The following is a 12,759-nucleotide window of genomic DNA, read 5'->3' on the forward strand; positions in this document are numbered from 1 at the left end:
TTATCGCAAAAAATGACTGAGGGAATTAATACCATCATAAGATTCGTTTCGTAACTATGAAGTAAAAGGAATTCATAAAGAACTGAAAAGGGAGTCACAGTTGATGCGGAATCATTCTTCAGTCATAACAAGAGAAATTTGGCGCACTTTCTGCGATCGCCTGTCTCAGGTCAAGGTTGGGTGTCTAATTAGCTGCTCTTGTCGTTAAGAAGCCATAAACTGTTTTCCATTCTTCTTCTTACCCACCGTTATCCCTACATTAAGGGGTCGGTTACCTAATGCGCCTTTTCCTCCACTGCCTTCTGTCAAAGGCATCATCCTCCATCAATCCTCTTCTCTCCATATCTTCCTTCATTTTATCTCGCCATCTAATTCTCCGTCTACCTCTCGATCTTCTTCCTCTAACAGGTTCCTCCCAAGCTAACTTTATTTTCCATCATGCGAAGCCAAAGCTCCTTACCGAGAGTCCATCATATTCAATGAAGCACAGGAGGTTCTTCACAATGTTCCGGAATGCTTAAATCTCCCACATTTGATTTCATTCTAAATCCTTTAACTTAACTTTGTCGTAAATAGTCAAATAAACTGTATTGACTCGTGTATGAGTTAAAACAATAAAATAAATCTAGATTTCTGTTTGAAAGCACTTCAATTAAAAAAAAAAAAGAAGAAGAAGAACGTTGCTTAACACATTTCATAGACTACGAAACTCAGATATCATCAACCAAGTCTAAAACTATCCTTAAGTTTTATTTTTCTTATTTAAAACTAGGCCTACAACGAAAACTCGAAAATGTGGCAGCAAAGTCCAAAGAACTTGTGTGGCAGGTCAGAAGATTATTATTATTATTATTATTATTATTATTATTATTATTATTATTATTCAAAGAGATCTTTGCACAGCACACGAGTTGCTTAAAAACAACATTTTACAGTTTATTTCTGACACACGAAGTTGAAATGCCTTTAATTCTTTAGAGACTCCCGAGTTCTTCTAACTTTTATTTTTTTATTTTTTTTTTAAATAGGATCAACCTTTGACAAGTAGAAACAAACTGATCAACTCACCCAGCTTGATAATACACCAGTCATGACCTGGGATGCGCTTTCTCCTGGTTTCCCACCCGTCCATCCATTTCCCGCATTCTGTGAAGACGCCTTCCCGCCATTCCGCATCACTTTCCTGGCGTAGAAGAGAAGATTGTCAAGTGTCACCATATGCGAGCATATTTATTATGGGAATGATAGTCACAACGATGAAAACAAGAAAAAAACAGATTCCTCACCAGTCGTCTGGATGTCAAATGCAATAGCCAAAACAGAATTTACAGTATCGTCAGGCCTTCAAAACATGTTTGCGATATTAAACTTGTATAGCGTTGTAAGTTCTGTCGTTTCCTCGTTCTTAAGTACCACTTAATCTCTTTGTGTGTATGTGTGAGTTTAACTGAGTTACAGACTTTTGGTAAACACGCCAAGCACTGGGGCAACCACGGCCATTCAGCGCTGAAATAGAAATTGACAATGAAAAGGTTTGAAAAGTGTAAAGGGAAGAATACCGTGCAGTTGTGGATTTTCCACTTAATTCCATCTCTATCCCTGCACAGTTTTTAGTAATTAAGCAGAAAACTAGAGGGAGAAACCAGTTTGACGGGTATCAGGGCCGGCCCTAGGGTTGCTGGCGCCCGGGCGGGCAAGCTGAAATTAGGCGCCCTTACAAGTATGATTTTCTTGATTTTTCATAAAGAGAAAAACCGAAAATGTACAATGCAGAGTTAATTACAATATACAAGCCAACAAAATGAATAAATAAAAAAAATTCCAAACGCAGCATCAAGGTTTCAAAATCTTTCATTAACATAAATAGGAGAGAGAGACCGTTACTGGCAATGCTCATATATTGTTGCAAACAAACACCGAGTGGAGGAGGATGATTGAGTGAAAATCCGAAATGTGCGATGGATCTTTTAGATATCTGTGCTATGGCGGCCTCCGTAGCTGTATACACACACACCAGAACAGTGTAATTAGCTAAGGAGGCCGTGGCCACCCCAGCTAGTGACTTATAAATAAATCTATAATCAAAGTCATTAATCATTATGACAAGTAATGAATACAGTATTGATGGCACAAAAGAAAAAAAAGTGAATTAATGATATAATAAGTTAGAAACAAACACATAGACGCACACACACACACACACACACACACACACACACACACATATATATATATAATATATATATATATATATCTATATATATATATATTATATATATATATATTGCTACTTTCAAAATGCATATTTCCCCTCTTTGAAATGTCATGTAGAATTGTGTAACATTTTTTCAGATTCCTAGATAGTTTAGATATAGGATATTTTAAATGTGTGTTCAGATTTCGCATAACATATAAAAGAATATATATTAACATAGAATGTAAAAAGAGAGAGATTTTCTTTGTCTGTTCAAAGCTATGATTGTTTCCCCTTTTATGTCAACGCTGTAAGATTAGAGGGTCTGCGAGATCCGTTTGCTTTTCTATTCTGTCAACACGTTTGATAGCGAGCTCAAATCTTCATTTGTGTTGTGGAGAATCTGTCATCATATGTGATAAGCCTTCTGCTTCGAGCGATCGAGTAGAGTACGTGTCTGTTGAGCAGAATCGTCTTGTATGCATATGACTTTGATCAAAGCCACGTGGGGATTGCACATTTATGTGAAGTTGCGTCAGAGTTCGAAGCTACTGGAAACATTCGTGCCAAATATGTTTTGTGTCATCTCCTCAGTCCAGTTTCCGTAAAGGAAGAGATTTCATTATATCTTAGAACCTCGAGGCGTTAACATCTCTCTCTCTCTCTCTCTCTCCCCATCGCATAGCACTTTTGATCTTAAATTAACGTAACGTAAATTGGTCACTCGTAACATTTTAGAATTTCTGAGTTGATATTTCTTAGAGTTTATTTAGTATTAAATAGTGTTTTTGTGGAATCTGAACAAACACTGTTTCGTAACGGCGCCTGGTTTTTGTGAAAGTGTGAATCAAGCCTGCAGCAAAGAAAGAAAGAAATTGGTATACCAAAAAGGTAAAGTGTTATATTTTTATTAGTTGCAACTAATAACTAAAGTTATGATGGTTTGGTTAACTAATAACTAAAAGTTATGATGGTTTGGTTAACTAATAACTAATAATTGTTAGGAACAGTGATTAACTAATAAGTTAATAGGAACAGTGGTTAACTAATAACTAAAAATTGATAGGAACTGTGTTTAACTAATAACTAATAACAGGTGATTACTAAGGTTTGGTAAAAACTGATGGTTACAATGTTTTGAGTGAAAAGATTTACACTTTTACACATTGCTGATTTTTTGTGTTTGTGTTTGTTCCATTGTTTGTGCACTATTTCATTTTCTTATTGAAGTGTGTCTTTTTGTTTTATATTTTCGTTTGCATTCACTATTTAATTGACTTAGTTATTTTCATTCTTTAATCATTACACATTTAATTAAATTTAACACTTGTGAATTAATTTGCATTTACTTAGAATTCTTTTCAAGTTTTGTTGTTGTTTAGCACTTGTGAATTAACTTCAAATTTTCAATTATTGCCTAACACTTTTGAATTTCAATTGAATTAATTTTCTTGAATTTTGTGATAAATTAATTTTGATTTAATTTTACTTAATTTGATTCAAGAATTAATTAAACTTCACTTTGTTTTCAAGTAACAGTAATTTTCCCTGATATTGTGAATTTCACTTATAAATTTTGAATTTGATAATAAATTTTTGTATTTAAAATTTTATAAGTTTTTTTTATTTCTATACCAGTATATTTGCATTTGATTATATTTATGTTAGATAGAAACATAGAGTAGTAATTGATTTGCTTTCCTTCAATTTACTTGAAGTGACTTAGAACCAGGGAAGTACTTAGACTCCTGAAATCAGGGAAATACTTAGACTTTTAAAGTTGTTGATGGAGTGATGCCCTTTGATTAATTTAATTACTTACAAGATTACCTCACACCTGTTTTGATGAACTTAGTCTGATTTTCTGCAATACTGGTAAGTTGTTAAGGGATCACTGTTGCCTTTAGAGTATTCAGTCGTTTAATACCTGTGATGAGGGTTCAGGTGTCTGGCTTTTGTAAGGTAACATTAAATTAATGGTAAGTATAGTAACCAGATACTTGGCCCTTCGTAACAATATATATATATATATATATATATATATATATATATATATATATATATATATATATATATCAGTAGAAGGATCCATTATATTCTTCTTATCAAGACGAAATATATATTTGTAGAAATATTTGTGTAAATATTTCTACAAATATGTATTTCGTCTTGATAAACAAGAATATTACTGTGGATCCTTCTACTGATTAATTAGCAAAATACGGTGTTTTTATGTTATATATATATATATATGTATGTATATATATATATATATATATTATATATATATATATATATATATATATATATATATATACATACACACATATACATATATATATATAGTATCAGATATCGTCGACGCAGTGTTCATTCAACCAACGCTTAAGAAGATTAAAGGAATATTATCAGCGGGGGTGACCTAAATTGGCTTACTTGTGGACGAATCTCTTGGTATAAATACCACCTTTTCTGTAAACTTTTCTCATTCATATACCTGAAGAGAGAGACAGCAGTCTCAGAAATATAGTACTTTTCTCTCTACATTTTGGTGTTTTTATGGGCTCCTTTTATTAGATGGAATTCTGTTGTTAGCAGAACATTTTTTTACCAGTCATATATCCATATATATATATATATTATATATATATATATACATATATATATATATATAGTATATATATCTATATATTATATATATATAAACTTGAAATATTTTCGGTCCTGGTGAGCTTAAGTTTAATAATGAAGAGAACAGCGAGAAGACTGGAGATCATTTCTTCTTTTTCGAGAATCCTTTCCCATCTTCAAGGCTAAAAATAGAATTGACTTTTTACAATATTTAAAAGTATGCTAAAATAAGCAAATAATTAAAAGAAATCTAGTATTGCAATATAACAGTCATTACACTAAAAGTAAAATAAAGACTACACAGCGACTTTAACCTAAAAGCAAATTAAAACACTACATAACTGAGTTATGTAGTTTTTAATTTAATATGTTTTGTGAATAAGTTTTTGTTTACCAAAGATCTGAATGTGGTCAGCTGCCGCCCTGTATAATCCTTTAATTGTCTTGTTCCTGTGGACTTAATCTTTTTGTTCTTAAATTGTACCCATGTTTATGCTTGTTGGGAAAGGTTACTCATTCTCCAGGTGTGTCGGATTCTAGGTACTAATCTCCTTACAATCCCTATCTGCCACTTATACGACCTTTCCTGTACTCTCAATTTCTCATATAAGTCAGTTTGTCTGCTAAGTAAAGGACGTCGAATCGAAAGATCTTGCAGAAACTTCATTGTTTATCTTTCCTTCGTGCGTGTGTATACCTTTATTTATGGATTTATCACGTTCCAACCTTTCGTGAATATATATATATTTATATATATATATATATATATATATATATATATAGATATAGAATAGATAGATAGATAGATGATAGATAGGTGGATATATTTACATCTAACTACATCACTTTTTTCCTTCCATTCTACAGTATATGCTGCTTTGAGTTTAAATAAATTAGAGGTATCTTATTATATTGTTTGTATGCAGTATATAACTGCGTTACTTTTTCAAGAAACGTTTGATTTCGGTGAACAGTATATGGAAATATCTAAAAAAAATATCAATTTAACTATCTGTATTTGTTTTCTTTGTTGCATCTTGGATCACTTAAACTGTTGGCATCGCAATTCCATTGCACACACACACACACACACACACACACACACACATATATATATATATAGATATATATATATTATAATATATATATATATATATATATATATATATATATATATATATATATATGATATATATATAATATATATAATATTATATATTATATATTATATTATATATATATAGATATACTTGCAAAATATGCTGCGGGCGCCAATGGTTTGTTTTTAACAGTATATGGACAGCTTTCAACAAATTACATGACTTACGTTTATATATAACTTACAAATAAAGCTATGCCCAGTCTTTAAGGGACAAGCAACGAATGCTGTCAAATTAACATATTGCATTGAAGGTACAAAACAAAAGAAAGCGAATTAAGAATTTATTTAATAATAACAAGTTAAAACGAGGCATTCTATCTGCACAGAATCTGAACAAAGTGAGAAGAAGCCTACTATATTCCGTATGTTCACGATGCCAACAACTGTAGCTGTAACGAATTTTCTCCTCATTAAAAACTTGAACAGATGCTGAAAAACCATTCATTATCTTACCCAAAACTTTTTTTTCTGGCCTTTAGTCCCGCAAATCCTTTCATGGCACGCTCTACATCTATCTTCTCTACAAGATCATTTCTATTGACAAAACTGCCAAGAGGATTGAACCTGTCTTCCGTCATGGACGACCGAACGTCAGTCTTTCAAAGCTTTAATTTACTAAAGCTTCTTCTCTCCCCGGTGGCCACAGTAAGAGGTATTGTAAGCATAATTTTTAATGCAACCCACATCATTGGCATACATCATGTAACTTATGGGTGTTTATGAACTCACTGGCTTCTATTTGAAGCTTTACATCTTCAGGGAATCATTCTTTTGCTGCTTCCAGTTCAGTCAAACGATCACATCCATTAATATCGTTCTTTTCTTTGCTCTTAACTCATCCGCCAAACCTTGACCAGCTACTTTAAGTCTATTTTCATCCGGCAGATCTTTTTTTTCCTTTTTCTGGATCATCTGCATTTAGAAACTCGTCAAGACCCCACATTCAAACAGCCCTTTTATTTGCTTCTTCTTTTCTTCTAGAAATGGCCTCTGCATCTAATTCTGCAGCGAAATCCTTTGCTGACTCTTATGCTTTTTTTTCATATCCATTTGCACGATATTTATTGAAGTAAAATCAGTGACTCTTCATTTAGGAAACGGCGGTCGTGGAAATTTCCCAGGTTTTTTCTGTTGTTTTACAGTTGATGTTTGATCGCCACAACAGAAAGATTTCATAATCAGATTCTTGAAATTTTACTGCGTTCAAGAAACTTAACATTTTGGTTTTTTGTTTCATTTTACTTATGATTTTCACATTTTATCTTTTTGTTTGGAAGATCCCAAACTGAGGGCATGGAGCCCACCTTGATGGCGAGCCCGAGCGCCTGGCCCCGTGGCCGACTGCCCGAGTTGCCGGTACCTTGCCTTGAACCGGTCCTGTTTTTTATTGTTATTATTATTTTCATTCCGCGAGTTCGAATCTCCGCTCTGCTAGCGTGGAATCAGAGGAATTTATTTCTGGTGATTAGAAATTCATATCTCGATATAATGTGGTTCGGATCCCACAATAAGCTGTAGGTCCCGTTACTAGGTAACCAAGTGATCCCAAGCCACGTAAAAATACCTCATCCTTCGGGCCAGCCCTAAGAGAGCTGTTAAACAGCTCACTGGTCTGGTTAAGCTAAGATATGCTTACTTTTCCAGTAGATGAAACCTATTCACATGAAACAAGCCCACGGGACCACTGATTTGAAATTCAAGCTACCAAAGAATGTTGGTTTCAACCTCCCACCGCAGAACCCAGGCTGCAGCAGTGACTGATCATGATAGACGAGGAGTGATTTTCCGCCGCCTAGGGGGTAGCCCAAACTCACGACATCTGAGTGGCATGTCACGTCACTAGCCACCATATTGAAGAAGAGAATTGCTCGCGCGTCGGTTTATTTCTTACTCGTGAGAAATCAAAGATTATAGTAAAGGTAAAAGGACAGAAGCCATCGCCAGGTTCCTCGATGAATCAGCACGAATTTCAAAACGGAAATGAAATTATTTCTGCACTTCCAGAACATGCTCACTTTGAAGAATATGCAAACTCCGAGTTTGTCTCTTTCTTTGCGTTCGTATCTGGTCTCATCTTGGGGCTGTTGTGAATCTCTCTTGACTGAGAGTTCACTTCTATAGATCTTTGTCAGTCCTCGTTCTTCCTAATGTCATCATATTCTCCTACTCTACCTTATTGTACACTCTTCAGTTTTATCTCTATATTTATCTTTCCGTTTTCCACATACAGATAGAAAGAATAGAATATGGAATTTAGGCCAAAGGCCAAGTGCTGGGAGCTATGAGGTCATTCAACGCTGAAAGGGAAACTGAGAGTAGAGAGGCTTGCAAGGTGCAACAGGAAGGAAACCTCAAAGCAGTTACAATATGAAACCACTGTTAGACGCGGCCGGATAGCAAGATGGAAGAAAGAGAATATGAATGGAGGTCCAGTAATAGGAATGAGAGGGGTGGCAGCCGGGGCCCGAAGGCACACTGCAAAGAACTTTAAGTAATACCCACAATGCATCTCGTGGGGTGCACTAGCGGCACCGCCCCCTTACGGGATTGCTAAATGCATTCAAGGTACTTTTTACTCGATGCAGCACTTTCCTCCGTCGCAAGTCACCAGATGATGTCTTGTGGGAATGAAGTTGCACAGGATAAAGCAACGACCAGCTTTTACAGCCAACTGTAATGGCTACAACCAAGATGTAAGACGATATGATCTTTTGACCTCTTGACCACAACGCTGACAATTGGCTAAGCTTTGACGACTGGTTTACCCTTGTGTTTGGTTCGCTGAACTCCATTTTTTTAATTTGGTTTGCTTTCTATTTGCGTTTATTTTTTTATGTTATTTGTTACATTTTTGCAGTTTATTAATTTTAGTTATTCTTTGCTATTATGTAAACGTTTGGTCAATGATTTGTAAATACAAACAGAAGCGACTTGCAAGAAGCTGGTCTCCCTAAAACTCAAGCGGACTGAAAACATATTCCTTCTTACCTTCAGGATGTTTTCTGCTACGGCGAACCAGTCATCGGTGGCGAATAAGATTCTTCCCCCCAACTGAAATAACAAAGAAAACAAGGAAGGAGATTCAAAACACTTGTAGAGCTCGAAAATGAGGTTTTCAAATTTCTGAGGTACACCCAAGACTTTTATTGTACAAGTTAATAGGTCTAAGCATATTCAGTCTACCTCTACGCATACCTAGAAGGGGCTGTGCTCACTGAACATGAAATTACATACTTTGTAACCTATCTATCTATCTATCTATCTATCTATCTATCTATCTATCTATCTATAAGATTATAATCATACTGAGTACCGACACGTGATGTTCTGTGTGTGTGTTCTAGCATAACTTTGAAATGCATTGAGCAATTTCAACCAAACTTGGTATACGGGAAAACACGTGTGTGTGTGTGTGTGTGTGTGTGTTAGAATTCCACAATGGTCCCGTGGGTGAAGTATATGAGATCCTCACGTGAAAATGAAAGAAGGAAGTACCAAGACTTTCCAAAGTCATTTTCATGGTAATAAACAATTTTAAGTAAACAACTTACTCAAGAAAGCAATATGAAGTCACTAATAACAATAGAACAAGTCAACAACCTACTTAAGTATGCAAATAAGCATTGTTCAAAACAAAAAACGTACTTAGCGGAAATATGCAGTTACTACAAATCGCAGTACAAAACTATGTTTGTAAAATATCTAACAACTCGTTTGACTTTCAAATCATAAAGAATAAAGCTTTTCAACAATTAGTCCATTTTAAAAAGACCATCGCTCATATTCATGTTGCTAAAAGAACTAATGAGGCACCTTCAACTAACAATCTGCCATGCATTGATGAACTTCCAAAAACGACTCTAGCTGAATTCCAGTCATTAGGGTGTTCAAAGTCGCCCACGTGACACAAAATGGCACTTGAACTGTTTGCAACCCGTACATTATATTTATGCTGCGTAACTCTCTTACTTAGTTCATTACCATATTGTCCAGTATAAGTTAAATACAAGTTGGATGGATGGAACCAGGCCATTCAAAAGTTCTAAAAGTTCTCGTGGCCTCGGGCATATTATGTCGTCGACGTATCTGTACCATGTCAGAGTAAATGTCATGATATTTGGTAGGTATCTGATTTCGTAAAATTCCATATAGATACTTGAGAGAGTTGCAGATAAACAGCTTCCCGTTGCCAAACCAAAAATCTGCCTATAAAAACAACCATTAAACGTAAACGTATTATCAACTATGCACAACTTTATCAGCTTAATAAAAACATGATGGGAAATAGGAATATTTATATAATTCATTTTTTCTTGCAGAAACTGTAGCAGATCATCAATGGGTATTGTCGTAAACAATGAATTGACATCAAAACTAATTATTACTCAAAATAACAATACAGTTTGACCTACCAGCCCTAGATATATGAATATCTTTATTAGCTCTTAAGTGCCATCTGGAATCTCAAAGGTATAGTATGTCTTAATTTTGAATTGTATACAGCATATACACATCCTTTTGCAATCAAAATATTGTCAGGGCTTTCTTTTTCATTTTTTTCTAAGTTTATGAAAACTTTAGTTACTGAAAAAATATCGACTTTGTTCTTAGCAAAGCAAAAATTAATACCAAATCCTAAAACAAGTTTTTCATTATCACTGAGTTCATATGAAGTTAGGTTTACGGTAAGTCCGGGTTGCTTTTCGTTCTCCACACACTATCCCGAAATAAACGTTCCAATTTCCCATCTTGATGTCCCACTGGTGGTGATCGCACTACGGTGTATGCATTATTATTTACAATGTTCCATTGTTCACGGGTCACATGATTCTGCAAAAGCATCATAGCCTTTTTAGTATCTGAAAACGAACGATTCCCTTCATGACGTTTAGTACTAATGCACCTATCCAAAATCAGATGATCCATGTCCAAGAAAGCCTCATGCTCCAAATTACGCAATTTCTTCGTTAAGCAAGAATTCAGTATATCAAGATTATCCCTGCATTTCCTCAGAAATTGCAGCTGTCGTTTCAGGCGATGTGACCTCATCAAAAATTTCTTGTAGTTGTAGAAGAGAGGCTTGTACGCAGATATATATATATATATAGATAAAAAAAATATATATAATATATATATATGTGTGTGTGTGTGTGTGTGTGTGTGTGTTTTATGTCAATTCACAGAGAGCGTTCGAGCAGATACTCAAAAGTTCTCTGCAAAGATTTTTTTTTAATGAATTTGTGCAGTTACATAACCGAGGAAACGATTTCTCCATTCTAAGACTCGTGCACTCCGCATATTTTCAAATAATTCCTTCATCGGTGTGCGACACCACAGATATTTGTGTATGTACGTTTTTTTTACGCCTTTGAAATGGAGTATTCATGCTTTTTGTTCCTCTGAATAAGTAAATGAAATGGACTAACGAAGATTATAATGCATCGTTCCAGCCTGAACCGGACCCTACCCACATCAAGGTCAGTGGCTGTTGTTGCTACCGCTATGCCAGTTCTTTTTTTTTTTTAACTATATTTAAAACACAGATATTTACGACTTCAAGAGATTGATAATCCTCTTTCTATGTTATTTAGTCCCTTGCATTACTATTGTTATTACATACATAGCGGTTGAACTGTAACTCTTCTTTATAAGAAACTCACACACACACACACACACACACTATATTAATAATATATATGATATTATATAGATATATATATATAGATAATATATATATTATTATATATATATATATCAAAACACACACACACACACACAATTGTGGATTGCCTTCATAAGATTCGGTAATTCTGCGTCCATTCTTTGCCCTTGATTGGAACTCTAGACGAATGAAGTGATGTTTTGGGAAGCATTCGTTCAAGCTTGTAAGCTGTAACTGCATTCTTCTTCACCGGTTCATATACGCAGTTTACTAAACATAGTGTTCCTGACAGACAAACTGATCTAAGCACCGTTGTTCTGCACTAATGCTAATATAAAGTGTTTTCAATACTGAAGAGAACACATTATATACTACCAAAAACCATGTAACATTTATATATAGACTGCAGTAGACAGATAAATGAACTCGCAGTGGTAACAAACATTTTAATTTTATATATTACGTGAAATAACTCATTGATATTTAAAAAAAATCAACCATGCCATTCAGAAAGCCAAGGGAAACAAACTCAGACAGACAGACGACTGTTATCACGGCCCAAAAGATGTTGATGCGAGTATACATAGATACATGAGGCAAACAACCCATAGTCGGCGGAGGGTTACTTGTGAATTACCTTTTCCGATATCAGATTATTTAGTTCGGCGAATTTAGGCTTTTCTTGAAGTGGATTTTCGGCTTGCCTTAGTGCCATCTGGTCAGTATGTCTAGGACGTCTGTCAGCGAAGCGAACACTAAGGGACGTGTTTATATCTAACACTGGTTAGTAGCATCTAGCCGCTGGCCGAAAGTTCCTGGGACAGGATTGCCAGATTTTCCTGATCAAGCTATCGTACTGATACTTCAAAATTATCGTTTTTCCACCGGAATGATCGTATTTGAAAATTATTCTACATTACCGCTAAACAGTAATGTGATGATGGTATATAATAAATGGCGGAATCTTTATCCACACACCATTTTGTTTCTTAGTATCCAAATAAATACATGTACATCTTTTATTCATTTAATGTGATTAAACGAAAATAGTTTGAATTAAACTATTCTTTTCTCATTATAGCAATTTTTTTTTTAAATGTATCTTTCACT

At 34.6% G+C, this 12,759-nt stretch overlaps 1 protein-coding gene across 1 annotated transcript in view; it reads right to left on the reverse strand.

Annotated features, from left to right (window-relative positions):
• The window catches only part of LOC135201638 (allantoicase-like), a 33,924-nt gene extending 21,479 nt beyond the window's left edge, over positions 1–12,445 (reverse strand). Inside the window, exons 1-3 of the mRNA XM_064230728.1 lie at positions 12,287–12,445; positions 8,976–9,038; positions 1,069–1,183 (exon numbers count right to left, since the gene is read on the reverse strand). Coding sequence (XP_064086798.1) covers positions 1,069–1,183; positions 8,976–9,038; positions 12,287–12,364 — 256 coding nt within the window. The 5' untranslated portion in view covers positions 12,365–12,445. The remainder of the gene's footprint in view (positions 1–1,068; positions 1,184–8,975; positions 9,039–12,286) is intronic.
• Positions 12,446–12,759: the final 314 nt, after the last annotated feature.

This window comes from Macrobrachium nipponense, chromosome 28, assembly GCF_015104395.2.
Source record: "Macrobrachium nipponense isolate FS-2020 chromosome 28, ASM1510439v2, whole genome shotgun sequence".
NCBI lineage: Eukaryota > Metazoa > Arthropoda > Malacostraca > Decapoda > Palaemonidae > Macrobrachium > Macrobrachium nipponense.